This window comes from Dysidea avara, chromosome 12, assembly GCF_963678975.1.
Source record: "Dysidea avara chromosome 12, odDysAvar1.4, whole genome shotgun sequence".
NCBI lineage: Eukaryota > Metazoa > Porifera > Demospongiae > Dictyoceratida > Dysideidae > Dysidea > Dysidea avara.
The window spans coordinates 873,884-888,621 of NC_089283.1; the positions used below are offsets into that span (position 1 = coordinate 873,884).

The following is a 14,738-nucleotide window of genomic DNA, read 5'->3' on the forward strand; positions in this document are numbered from 1 at the left end:
AGAACAGTCAACAAGTCTAATAGTACATCATTACAATATTACTTGTTGAAATTTGAGTCAGTTACTGATGTCACTGAGGTATGCAACTCAGGACCAGCCTTATAAGGGGAAGCTAATTTAGGCCCCCAAACCTACTAAATCCAGGACCCCACAAACCTCAAAGAGTAAAACGTGTATATTATGTATAACTTTACACAACACAACATAAAGTCATGTCTTCAAAGTCTCTTGCTTGCTGGTGGTGTTATCCAGTCTATCATCTAGTACTTCCACTTCTGAATCACTTCTTAGTGGAGAGATTAGTAAATAATATAATTGTAAAGTGTGTTGTGTGTATATGTGAGAGAAAAGTGTTCTCACTTTGTGGATTTAAAACTGTCTGTCCGAGTGTGAAGGTATATAACTGACACATATAGTGTACTAGTTGTGTATAGAAAATAACAGTTTTACTCAGTACTTAGTGGAACAAGGGAAAAGGGAATAGTTAAAAAGTTACCTACTTCCAAAAACCTAAATTTTCCTTCTACTTGTTTGTTAACTTTTTAATACATAATTATGACAAATACACCAGCTCATACCACCTTAAAAGGAAGAATGGTGCCAGAAATGTCGTAAAAGTAATTTTGTGTCAGAATGCGTGTCCCAACAACCAGTTATATAATGGAAAGGAAGGTGACAATTACACTTTGTTTTCAGCTATGCTCTGCCCGATACACAACATTGCAAATAAAAAACAGTACAAGAAGTGTCCCTGCAATCAATCCAGTTGTTACTGAAAATATGGTGATGAGCATAATAGCCAACACAGCCACAGGGAAGTTACATCACACTATCAAATTGACACCTTGTGTTGTCAGTGATAATAACTGTAACACAAGTGAGGACAAGAACAAGTCCATAATGTGTGTATTATATGTATTGTGGTTGGTGAAAATTAAGGCACATGTCAGGACAAAACTATGTAGAACAGTGAAGAAATGAAGCCTGTAGCTAGCCCTATCCATTGTTGAGTTATGCTTGGCTGGAGGCATCAGTTAGTCAGTCAGCATAAACTTCTGATAAATAGAAACTTTTTGGAAGGGTTTGGAGCTGGTTAAAAGTTACGACAATGAACTATTGTATTTCGGAGGCTCCGGATACATTTCAACAACATAGTCAGCTTACTACATGGTATTTTTTTTATTGTCCCTAGTTCAGCAGGCTTTAAAGTGAAAACAATAGAATAGCTCACATGCTCAATTCCACTTTTTTGTCCTGCTAGAATTTGAACGTGTGAAAAAGTTTCCCGCTCCTTCCTCCAGTTGTAAAGTAGGCAAAGAACGGACCCAGAAGGCTAATTACAATGCTTTCACCTTGAAAAGGATAGTTTGAAAGCTCCAGGATGGTCGTAGCAATGTTTGTCAGTCAGAAAGGCAGCTGGACAACGCTGGAATCAAGTACCATAAAATTCGGTCGGGGATCACCGTCTCAGACAAGCCCATTATTGACCGAGGGTCGACTGCCAAAATGGTGGACCTATATACGCGAGGAGCCCAGCTAAGGCAGGGTCCTATGCGTTCCGGCTGTGCCGACTGCCTCAATGGGCAGGCCCAATGGCAGCTGAGTCAGCATTCTAAGATGCCTCAGTATTTGGATAATAACGGCCAGGATCTTGCCCAACAGGCATGCCCTTTTATGGCCGTGGGCTGTCTTCCCCAAATGGGCGGGCCCAAGTACAGCTGAGTCAGCATTCTCAAATGCCTCAACCACCGTGGACACAATGCAGTAGATGATTCTCAACTACTTTCACTTGCCAAGTTATGGAATTCAAAGCAGATTACAACTATTATGATCCATCTGCAAGATTTACTCCCTCCATTATTAACATTTGGTATGAGTAAGTGGTGAAAATTATCTGTAATATTATGGTGTGATGGGCCTTGGTCCATACCAATTAGGGCACACATACATAATTACTCCTAAGGATGACTGGATATTATCACCTTGGGCTGTATATTGGCTCTACGTATTGGGAAATGGTAGCTGAGGTGTATGATGTGTGATTATGAACACGTAAATTAGTTATTAGCATATTGTTTATGTGGCTAGCCTACCATATACTGTACCATGCAATAAAAACAGTATTCTCTGAGAAAAACTACATATGTCCCAAAGCTATGGTAAGCTACATAAGCTGTGTCAGTTCAAAGGTACAGGCAGGTTTAAAATATCACAGCAAGAACTCCAAAGTTCGGAGGCATAGTTGGCAACCTGCCTCAGCCTTGTAAGCTGTAGAAGGACTAATAGCTGCTGTCAAGAATGCAGCATATTAGCAGTGTAGCAGTATATTTGAAGTTATATGAGGGGGGGCTCCGCTGGGCTAACCCAGACTTATTTCTATAGTTTGGTAAGGTGAGACCAAAAAAAAAAGGTCACAACCAACTGACAAGAGCTTTCCACCTCACCAGCTACCATTTCTAACTGATAAACTACATAAAAATCCTTACATAGCTCGCTACACACTGACTACTTTATTAGAGTGACTGCTCTATTAGAGTATCTCGATCTTTATCACGGATTTCAGCCCCACTCCAAGAAAGATAATTTCGGAGTGATATCATTCTGAGGGGGGCTTCAGCCCCCTAGCCCCCCCCCCCCCCCCCCTTTCCGCCGCCTATGTGTGGTGCCTATATACAGGAGACCAGAGAAGTCACCAACATACAGTATTTGAGCGTTGACTAAGTTATAGGATTTCAACCAAAAGTTCAAGATTAAATCCAGGATTCTTTGAACAGATACCATGTAGTAAGCTGATTATGTTGTTGAAATGTATCTGGAGCCTCCGAAATGCAATTACAGATTCCCTGAGGATCAAAGATCCGATATGGGGAGGATGAATTGTATGAGGAGGTGAAGGATACATGGAAACAACGTAGTCAGCTCCCACCCTGCACCACCCCGTGACTGTACGGTATACTTGAGCTATTGTACTGTCGCTGGACATTGAAACTACAAAGATGAGTTGACTAATTGGAGACTGTTAGTAGCTATCGAATTAACTTTGTATCATTTGGTTTTTTCAACCTGTGTGGTGTGTTTGAGAATTTAGAGAGTTTACCATATGACTTTCATGTGACAGTTCATTGTCATGAGATTGTTTTTTTTTTTTGTGAGGCTAATATACTGTCAGCCATAGCTCTTAAAGCCATATGATTATAACTCAACTTTGGTCTAGCTAAGCCAAGGGATCAGCACCTGAAATTATGGTCAGACAGCTATCATTTTCTGTGACCATTTTTGGCTACTTAGAATATTTTGTACAGTACTATTGAGCATGTCTTACCACATAACAGAATTTGTCAGATCATTTCCAATTTCAGAGCCCATATAAGTAAACAGCTGGCTACCAGAGATTAGCAATAATAATTATAGTGTTGTCTGACTGATAGTTTCTGAGTTTGTTGTGGTCGAGCTACTATTACGATGTATTGAGCTCTTTTAATCCATTTTACCAGCATAATATGTGTAGCTTGTAATTATGTTATGACATAGTTATGAAATGATCTTAATTAAGCACTATTAACTTCCCGCAGTCCAAAAAAAGTGGGATTGAGCACGTGAGTTATTCTATTATTTTCACTTTAAAGCCTGCTGAACTAGGGACAATAAAAGCAATACCATGTAGTAAGCTGACTATGTTGTTGAAATGTATCCGGAGCCTCCGAAATACAATTCATCCTCCCCATATCGGATCTTCGATCCTCGGGGAATCTGTAATTATTATGTGTAGTGGTCATATCACATGATCAAGATGTGTAGTGGTCATATCACATGATCAAGATGTGTAGTGGTCATATCACATGATCAAGATACTCTAATAGAACAGTCAGTCACTACTGTACAACAGGAAATATTGATGAAATGAGAATTTCACAATTTCACAATTAATCAGCTTTGACAAATTGAAATTTGACGAAAAGCAAAAAATCAAAACACTGACTTTTGAGATGCTCATTGACGTTTGACAAATTAATATTTAACAAATGTAACTGATTCAACAAATTTGAATTTGTCGAAGTTATCTGTCATCAAAGTGCTATGGGAATAAAGGACATCACATCACATTCTTATCATTAAAAGGATTCCCAAAGTCTATAAAACAATCTAGCTAGTATAACTGTGTACTGTACTGAATTTCAGTTAACAGTTAACCATACTTACCTCTTGAATTAGTTTAGAGCTGCTACACACTAGGGGCTGGGACGAATATTGAAATTTACCTTCAAATATTCGCTAATAAAATGTTCGAACATTCGAAGCTTCGGTGTTAGCTTTCAAGTTACAGGTTTTCTTGTATTTATGCACATCCTTCTTAAATTTTATCTTTCTAAACTTATTTAATAAGTTTGTAAGCATTTGGAAAGTGTATAACAGCAGTACTGAATGATGTGATCGATTGATTGCAAATGGGCGTGTCCGCTATACTACAGTCATGCACAGGTAAACATCAACTAATGGCTAAAAGGACATTTTCCATGTATTATCTATCACCTTATAAGGTGCTTTAAGGCTGTAACTATGGTAGCAAGCTGAACTGCGATGGTTTTAAAGTGGGCGTGGCAGACGAAGATCGATCGCGAAGAGACGAACATTGATCACGCAAGAGGAATAAGCAGCTGTAATAAAGATAACAATGTTTATTTATAATTCTTTCGTAGACAATGAGTGCATTATGAAGCTTCGGAGGATACTTTTGTTATTCGAAGTTTACTTAACCAGTTAACCTTCAAACCCATGAAGCATTTGAAGCTTCATCCCAGCCCTACTACAAAATTCATCTTAATTAATGGTGGATTTCTTAATATTTCCTATGGGGTCATGTTCCCAGTATCATCAACACAAACATGTTCTACATGTTGACTGTGTTACTGTACATTGTCCAGCTACTCCTCACCAGTTTGTTAGCTCTCACCTTTATTCATATTAAGAACCTCAGAAAATCTCATTTTGTCTAGGGCCTTACAATCACTAGTGAGGCCAGGCTTGTTTAGCAGATAATAGAGCACATCAAAGAGCACATCAAAGGGATAGGAAATGTAAACAAGTTTTGTGTTATGTGCCACTTCAAAGGATCAGACAGTTTTGTGCTGAAGTACGGAAAATTAGTGTTATTATTATTGGGGGTACAGGTAAGGAGGCAAAGCCTGTAAAAACCTGATCTAAACAATCAAACTACTACAAAAATAACTATACAATATCATACTGGTTATCATAATAAAATCTATCTAGGTGTGTCTTAAACAAATTGGTTGAATGAACATTAACTGAGTCATATGGGAGCTAAGTAACTTAAATAGTAATCTAACAAGCTACAACAAATGTTTAGGCCTTCGTGAGAGATTTAGGTGAACTTAAGGTTTTGTAACAAAGGGTACTGCGTTACTTTTGACTGTTACGTGTTGTATTTGTGTTCATAGTACCTTCATGTCTCCACTTCTTGCACAGCTGGTTACAGTTTTGAGACTTGTGATAAAATAGATGTTTCACCAACACAACCTTTTACCATTGTGTTGTACTACTGTTGGGGCTTTAAACTTTTGCTAAAAATTGAATATCTCTGCCGTTTCTTTGATTAACTGTACCTGTTGTGCTCTGATCTTCCCTCTGGTTCTCTCTGGTAAATGGTAAGGAAGAAATTAAAAGTATGAATATATTTGCACATTCAGCACATTTTGAGCCACTTTTCTCACCTTGACTTCTTATGTAGATTCCTTGAGCACTGGTACCATCCTATTAATCACTCCAGTTTGAGTTTTACAATCATTGGTTAAGAAATTTTGTGGTTGTTTCTTTGATACAGTGTACAAGCACAGCTGGTGTAATGAAGTGTTGTGATGTTTCCAATAGAAATGTGTGTACCATGTCATCTCATTAGGCCACTCCATTATCTGTTTCCCATCCTGGACTAGTCTAGGCATATTTGCATGCTGGTGGGTGGTCCATTTCCATTATGGGGCATTACCCTCAAATGTCACATGTTTTGATTCACTATTTGGTAATAAAGTTTGGGGGTTCACTGCTAAGTCAGCAGATAAAATGAGGTGTGTTAAAGACTTAGTTAGCTCTTGTTTATCAACACACAGATCCTTCTAATGATGTTGTCAATGACAAGGAAGGTGTAGGCAGTAGTCAAGAAAGATTTGTATATATTAGAATACAACAGTGTAATGGACGGATGACAGTCACAACAGTTCAAGGCATTGCTGATGAGTATGATAAGAAGAAGATTGTGAAAGTGTGTAAGAAAGTGATAGATCATGTGATCTCATGTGATATGTGAATACCTCTTTATAACGGACACTTTGTGACCAAGAAATTTTGACTATATTTGGTTGTTCTTAAAATGTGTGAGGCTAGACCTGTTGGGACCAAAATTATATTTTACTGTGCTCTTAATTTGTAGTGTGTGTACTTTGAACTGTAGAATAAGTGAACACTTTGTGAGAGTGTTTGTGTTGTAGGAGCACTGTAGTGTGGTCACATCTTACTCTCTGTATACTGCTTGTTAATAGAGCTAAAATAATTACATGACACATCATGGTAGTGAACCAATGTATTGTGGTCTATGATGGTGAAAAGTATGCATAGAACAGTAATGGGTGCTTCTTCCAAGGTGACAGATTCCTTTATCTGGTAAACAGTATAACTGGTGAGATAGTCCTTAATAGATACTGTACAGATTAATGGCCCTAAATTATATGTGACCAAATTTGCAACAACCATCAGATCTACACACAATAATACTTTTGTAGTATGGAATGTTAATTACCGACCAGTAAGGAGATTACATCTTATGTAATTTTTTCTGGAACTTACTGTATGTTTTTACCCATCGTTCTTTTAATGTGTTTACCAGTGGATAGATCCTTGGCATCACTGTGTTTGCCTGTTCATAGTTCATAGTGAATTCAAAAATCATTGTTTCATCTCCATGCACAAGAGGGTTTATGAGTTACAGACTTTTGTTTGCAATGTGGTGATGAAAGAATTTACTAACAATATTTCTTTGGTGAATTTGCTTGAATACAGAAACATGCCTCGGGCAAAAACCCAACGAGCCAATTAAGATACAATACTGTATGCTGTTTTATGAGTAAGTTATGATGATATTATGTAAGTGTTTGTAGATTATTTTCTTGATGGCTTTTATTTATTTGCTCGTCCGACTGTCTAGTACTGTGTTTCCAGCACGGCTCAACTTATGAAACTGAAACTTAGCCAATCCATTCCTCTGTCCCTGTAGACAACAAAGAACAAATAAAATGAAAATTTGAAAAACGTGCTGATATTAAAAGTTTTCTAAAATTAGTTATTGTGTCCTTAATTTTGAATGTGTAGAGTAAGAAATAACATCCCGACACTGGACAATTTCTGGTCAATTACACCAGTTGTCAGGTAGTAATTGAATTTGTCCTTTCAAAGTGTATCAGAGTTTAGTGTATGATATCAGGCTAGGAGGGAGGATAGTGGTATTGGCATGTAAGTGGAGTGTTGCTGGTTTGTGGTGACCCATACCCAAGGTAGACTCTGAGGTTGACAGGTGACAATGTTGTGCCAGACTACTTGTCTCATTTACCTGTAGTAATTGCAGTAGTAAAATGTACTTGTCACCTGTTAGCCATTTGTATCTTTTACTGGTCATACTCACCTGTACATCCAGCTTTTATGTGACTGTATCAACGTACAAGAATTCCACATGTTTGTACAAGCCTAATTTTAAATGTGTTAAACATTATATAACAAGTATAAGAAAAAAATTGGAATTTTAAATTAAATTAGGGACAGTGTATAATAAAAAGTACTGAAACAAGCTGGATCGGAGTAGTACGTAATGTCCAAATACTGTAAAACAATAAGAAGTGAATATCCCTACTGTGCATTGAGTGTAGCACAGTAGGGATATTCACTTCTTATTGTTTTACAGTATTTGGACATTACGTACTACTCCGATCCAGCTTGTTTCAGTACTTTTATTGCAGCATTATACGCTGTCCCTGATTTAATTAAAAATTAAAATTTTTTTCTTATACTTGTTTGTGAAGTTTTTTTGCAAGCTCATGACCACTAAATATCTGCTGAGTTACTCACAGCACTATTATACTAGATTATGACTCATACAATAACAACTGATCAGTGGGCGTGGTTCTACATAAGCCTGCAGACAATAATGGATGTGGATTCGTGCATACCTATGGACTGATGAATGGGCGTGGCTACCATATGTCTACAGACAGTAATTTATGTAAGTGGGCGTGGCTCACGAAAGAAACAGAGCTATGCTATGACGTGTAGTAACATGTCCACATTTAATTTAGCACGTCGAGTCAGACCCGAATAATCTGTAAAGCAGGACCTGGATGACCCTACTCGGTTTAACATTGTTACTAAATAAACTATATTTATTGACTTACACATTGCTATACAGTTTGCTGCGAGTTGCTCTCACTGATCAATATCAACAGCGTCACGTACGCGTGTGTTCAAATAGTTTGATGCAATATACACTGGTATGGAAGCCATACTGTAGTCTATTAACACTCAGCAGTAGAACCTTGACTGATGGCCATGGTAAAGAAGGATAAAAGGTAAGACAATAGCACAAGCATTGTATGTTTATCAATATACCAAAGATTTTTTCTTAAGCAAACTAGAAACGTTTCTGTGAAAAAAATCGAGGTTGTAGCTGTAGCCACTTTTCCACTACGCTTGACTGAAGGCATCAGGCAGGCAGGCAGTAGAAAATTCTGTTGAATAATTTTTTTCTAAATTCTGTAGCAACTTGACGCAAACGTTTCGGGTCAATCTGAAGACACTTTTGGGCTTGGTTTTACCCAACTAATACTGTCATGTCATTGTGAGGAAAAATCGTGGCAGGTTTTTAGGTTATATTATATCACGGATCATGGACTAGTAAACTGGGCTTGAAACACGACTCTCAACTATGCTAGGGCAGATAATGTAATTTTGCAGTAAAGTTTTAAACAAGCTTCCTATTACTCTTAAAATACAAGTATAAGTTATTCAAGTATACAACACTTTTGTCCTCACAAACAAATAAGCTATTCAGTGTGATACAACAAGTAAACTAATGGATTGTTTATTTCACAGTTACATCATTAGTGTGCACTAAATAGAATAATTTTGTAGTGACAGCTAATGATGAGAACTGTCAGTCAATATACTGGTCCAACTAGATTGTGTCCAACACTACACACATGTAACCATATTAGGTTAGCTACACTACATGATGTACTGTATAACATCATAATATAGTTTTGTTGTTCCCTTCAGACACTAGGGAGTGTATTTGTGTACAGTCAATGGATGGACAATTATCTAGTGGTGAAGCACCTCGTACAGGCTCTGCCTTCTGTGTAAACCCTCCAGTGCCCAACTGGTAGACTTGATAATAATAGTAATATCTATTTATGAACAAGAAGTGTTTGGATTTGCTCGTTTCCTTCCCAACATTCTCATACCTGGTCCCTTGTGTTATGTGAAGAAGACCAACACCATGGTAACCATCAGCGGTGAAGGAGTTCTGGAGGCTTATACGTGAGTGTTGTTAGGGGTGTGGTCATTACATCTCCATGGTGACTCTATAGGTACCGGGTACTGGTAGGGGCAACATCGGCTCCAGCTAATCAGGAACCATCAACAATGACAGGAAAACTACCTTACACTGGAAAGATTAACAGTGAGTGGTGAAAACTATTGTATGCCTATAATTTATACCAATGATTATTCTTATCCTCCATTTATCCCTCTGTGTCTTTATCCATCCAACTCTCTCTAATATTTCATTCCTTGCCTTTCCAAGATTGCCTCTGAAAATATTTCCCATGTAAAAATTTGCTACACCCTCACTATATGATTATTGTTTGTCATTATTTAGAGTGACTGGAGCACCAACCTGGGGGAGAACGCAATAGACATGGATGTGTACAGCCCCATGTCATGGGGTCCTGCATGTATCCTTGTGTTAGGGGAGCGGTCCGTGTTCTGTTGTCGTGATAATGGTAACCTACAGTGGATGATAAAACTGGACTACTCTCCATCTTGTCTCCACATCTATCATGTGTCTGCTGCCAAAGAGGGTAGGTGGACTGTGAAGATTGTTTTTTATCAACTACAGTTAGTCTGGCCAGACTACTTGTAGTACCCATCAACTACAATGTAGTGTTGTACTGATATGAGATGTTGCTAATATTGTGATTTCTGGTATTGGATAATATTTTCAAGCAGATAAACGTAGCCAATCCAATTTAATACTGCACATGTATCTTTCTGTAAATTTTACTAGAAATTTGATTAAAGGACCATGTGGTACTAGTAGTACTACAACAATAGTGTACAGTACTAATAACAACATTGTAATCTGCTACAGTACAGTATGATACGACACATCTTCTTCATACACACACACACACACACACACACACACACACACACACACACACACACACACACACACACACACACAAACACAAACAAACACTGTCACACACTGTCACACACAACACTGTCACACTATACTTCACAAACAGTCTTAATATCTTGTCCTATTACAGATGGAGACAGGAACATCAAGTTCATGATAGCCACACATTCCAACACTTTAATGGTATATGATAATGTTATGTTGGAGTGGACAGCTCAAGTAACTCATCCTCCGGTAGCTATAAGGACTGCTACCTTCGGGTGAGTATCCTAAAATATCCTATAACATGAGACATGTGGGTTTGTATAATGAGCAGTTTATCTATGGGAGCTTAGCTGAACTATAACATTCTGATAGTATCCTAGAGTGTTCTATAGTATCCTATAATATCCTGGAGTGTACTGTAGTATGCTATCAGTATATCAGCACTATTTTCCAAATCCCTCAGGGAATGTAATAAGCACATGGATGTTAGAGCTGTACCGATATGGGTTTTTGGCATGTACCGATATCCGATATGGATACCACCAAAAGAAGTTGATAACCGATAATCGATCCGATATTTGCATTACAAACCAAAGTCAAAGATAATCTATGCATAAATGTACATTTACCTACTCTACAACAACATGTGGATATATTCATTGCTCACTCTATGCCTGTGGTGATAGTGGCTTGGGTTTCTGTTGTGCAATCCTGCAATTAGGCACCCACAAACATTTTTATGTATACTCCCATGGAGCCTTAAACAGATATTTCTGCATTTCTCCACATTTTATTGGCTTGTGCGAAGGCTGGTACAGGAGGTTTCCTTGTTTATCCTGTGACTGTTCTTTTATATTACAAAGGTACTATATAACTGCTTCATTTAAGACTGATAAGTTTTAATTTCCAGCAACAAACACTGGGATCGCGTGTATTTGTATGGCGTAGCGTTTGCTGTACAGTGAACAATTATCCACTGCCACTAAACAGCCACATGGATAATGTAGAAAACCATTATACAATCCGTCTATGTACAAACTATTGCCGTACAAATATCGGTAGCGATATCGGTATTCCTACCGATACCGATATTGGTTTAAAAATGCCATATCGGTGGCCGATATTTTGGCCGATCTGATTATCGGTACAGCTCTAATGGATGTACTATCTCCAGAGCCATAGTTCCAGCCGTTTTCTATAACAGGACCATGATTAGCACACAGACCTGGTATAAGAATGCATTTTGTCTAATTTGCACGAAATAAGCAGCAGCGAATAGTGTAGTATCTTAGACAACACGTGGACCTTAGTACTGTTAGTCATTATAGCCTTATATAGCACACTGTATTGTTACCATAGTAATATAGGATTACCAACCACATGATCCATGAAGACTAGTTAATTTTAAAAAGCCAAGGAGTTTCTAGTCTAAATATGCAAGAAGCCAGTCTTGAAATGTTGTAGATTGCTGGTAAAATCTGGATTAGTTAACAAAAATGAAGATTATATTATTGAAATCTTGAAATCTCACTTGAAATCTTAAAGGTTTCAAAATCTCGTCCCTGGTTTTGTCAATCCCTCATCTAAATCAGTGGAGTATCACTAGATGTAATACACTATTATGGTTGAAAAGAATTTATTGCTATCACTTTTGTACATCGAAAGTTCATCAAGAAGCAAGGAAGGCCAAGATGAACAGCAAATATCACCATAACTTTTGAATAAAGCACTTGCGGAACAATCCACACATTTCATTTGTTAAGTTAGTCAAGAGAAGCCTAATAACACCTTGTGTTTAACCTATGAATGAACTCAATGAAGTATGTAGCAGCAGGAGCTTATGAGCTGCCGAAGGCGGCGAAGGAGCATGAAACTTGCGCTACCTGCCGGGTGCCATCACAATCCAAATTGTTTGCTGATTATATAGGAAACTAAAATCTCGTTATTGGAAGCCGTATACGGAATTGCGCGTGATGAAATATCAAGGTGGTAGTATCCCGAGCTCAGCCATAGCGGGCTGTGTTCATTGTCGAGGAGGCCTAAGTACATGACTGAACCGTCGCCAAAGCATGTCGCTTCAACAATGGGGAACACCAAGGCGTTACAGAAGAAGTACAGGGAGGCGACTGGCAGTGACCCATGGTGACGGTTAAGCGTACTCCTCTCCAACACTGGTTAGGCGTCCTCTAGCATTTCGAACTGGTCTTCACTTCCACCTCAGCTATGGCAGCTGGGGCGTTCTGACGCATGCCAATTACATAATGGGCTGTAGCCACTTTTCTGCTACGTTTGACTGAAGGCGTCAGGCAGGCAGGCAGGCAGGCAGGCAGGCAGGCAGGCAGGCAGGCAGGCAGGCAGGCAGGCAGGCAGGCAGGCAGGCAGGCAGGCGGTAGAAAATTCTGTTGAATAATTTTTTTCTAAATTCTGTTGCAATTTGACACAAACGTTTCGTGTTGATCTGAAGACACTTTTGGGCTTGGTTTTACCCAACCAATACTGCCATGTCGTTGTGAGGAAAAATCGTGGCAGGTTTTTGGGTTATATTATATCACGAATCGCCCCCACACTTTCGATGTCCCTAATATACAGTACTATCGTACTGTATGATGAAACATTTACGAACTATAAAAAAATATCCATAAGCTTTTGAGTACTTGTTTTGCAATGAAGGAAGGTGTTATTAATAACACAAACCCCTGGTGTCATTATATTCCCCAAAGCAAGAAGAGTTTGAAAATCTGTTTTGTGTCAGTACTCCCAAGGAGACAGAAGATATGAGCATTAGTTTACTTCATGGTAGATGTGTGGTTCACTGTTGTTTTTTTATCTCACAGTTTTTATTATCACCATGGTGATAGGAAGGACCTGTAATGGATTTGTCTTTTTTATCTAGAACATAATGGTGTACTCTGTATAAATACTGGATTTGTAACTTGTAACAGTTTTATTAAACACCTGTATCACTGTACAAATCAGTGGCTGCTGTTGTAGTACTGTAACTTGTTAACTCTCAGCTGCTAAGGGTGAAACTTCAGTTGACCATTCCTTGGCTAGATAGACAAAGAAAATGTAATAAAATAGAATTTGAAAAAAAATGTGTGTCCATATACCGTATACCTGGAAATTTTCATAGTATGTATATTTCACGGTTATGTCCTTAGTCAGGATTTTCACATTTTAAATTCACAGATTACTATTGCTCGATTTCAATTTTTTGTTCTCAGCCACACAGCTACAAAGGGTCTGCATTGATATTTACTTCAATCATCTTACAGATTGCTAGTGTATCTGTACGAGGTATACCGGTAGTCTGTAGTCTTGCAGTAGGCTAGCTTCATTCATGAGCCACACCCACTTTAAAAATCAGTAATGTGTGATACTGTTTGTAAGCATTTGTGGAGTCCACATATGCCTACAACACTACACCAGGAGCCACACTACTTTATCAGTAAGGTGAGTTGAAGTTTGTAGGAGACACATGAATTTTCACATAATAAAATTTCATGGTACTGAGGTTTCACCAGCATCCGAAGCTGTGTGACGCCATGCGTGAGTACGTAGCAGTTAGCGTGATTGCACACTCAGCATTTTACCATCACGCTAACCGGTATGCTCTGACATATGGCATCATGCAGATTTGAACACTGGTGAAAACCTCAGTAGTTTTACTAACCGTGAAAACTGTGAAAATTACGTATCGCAAAAATTTCCAGGTATACGGTATATATTTTACACTAGATATCAGTGTATGTACCACTCTGCGTGGGTAGTTCAAAGGCACCGCCAGTGCCATAATTTGTATATTGCACTGCTGCAGACCACAGCGAGTGCATTATAACTTATAACGTACTGGTTGCGGTTCTGTAGACCGCAACGGGTGCATTATAAGTTATAATGCACCGACCGCAGTGCAATATACAGATATTGCACTGGCTGCGGTTTTGTGCAGCATAGCACAAGTGCCGGTGGCCAAGACCACTACGACACCTCACCTAATAGGTGGAAAGACACTTCACAGATCACTAGAATTCTTTTATAGTCTGACATGTAAAGATCAATTGTGGGCCATAACGTCACCAACACGTATAATGTTTACAAGCAGCCAATGGCGATCGAAAATGCCAACGTGGAGGCCACAACTCTGGTCTACATATATATAAACGTACTTATACACCTTACTAGTCTGGTGCCATCTTAGCCCAGATTAAACTGTAGTCCACTTCGACAATGGCTCAATAAAACTAATGTGTTCTAAATAATACTCACCTTTACG

The 14,738-nt window shown here is 38.5% G+C and overlaps 1 protein-coding gene across 8 annotated transcripts in view; it reads left to right on the plus strand.

Moving 5' to 3' along the window:
* Positions 1 to 14,738, plus strand: part of LOC136241415 (protein PTHB1-like) — a 33,893-nt gene that overhangs the window by 7,547 nt on the left and 11,608 nt on the right. For 2 of the 8 annotated variants that reach the window (XM_066032621.1, XM_066032617.1), the window contains 6 exons: positions 6,123 to 6,274; positions 9,193 to 9,269; positions 9,331 to 9,594; positions 9,645 to 9,736; positions 9,935 to 10,136; positions 10,611 to 10,740. In XM_066032621.1, coding sequence (XP_065888693.1) covers positions 9,974 to 10,136; positions 10,611 to 10,740 — 293 coding nt within the window. In that variant the 5' untranslated portion in view covers positions 6,123 to 6,274; positions 9,193 to 9,269; positions 9,331 to 9,594; positions 9,645 to 9,736; positions 9,935 to 9,973. Of the gene's footprint in view, positions 1 to 6,122; positions 6,287 to 9,192; positions 9,270 to 9,330; positions 9,595 to 9,644; positions 9,737 to 9,934; positions 10,137 to 10,609; positions 10,741 to 14,738 lie in introns of those variants that run through there. The other 6 variants (XM_066032618.1, XM_066032619.1, XM_066032622.1 and 3 more) reach the window with 6 other exon arrangements.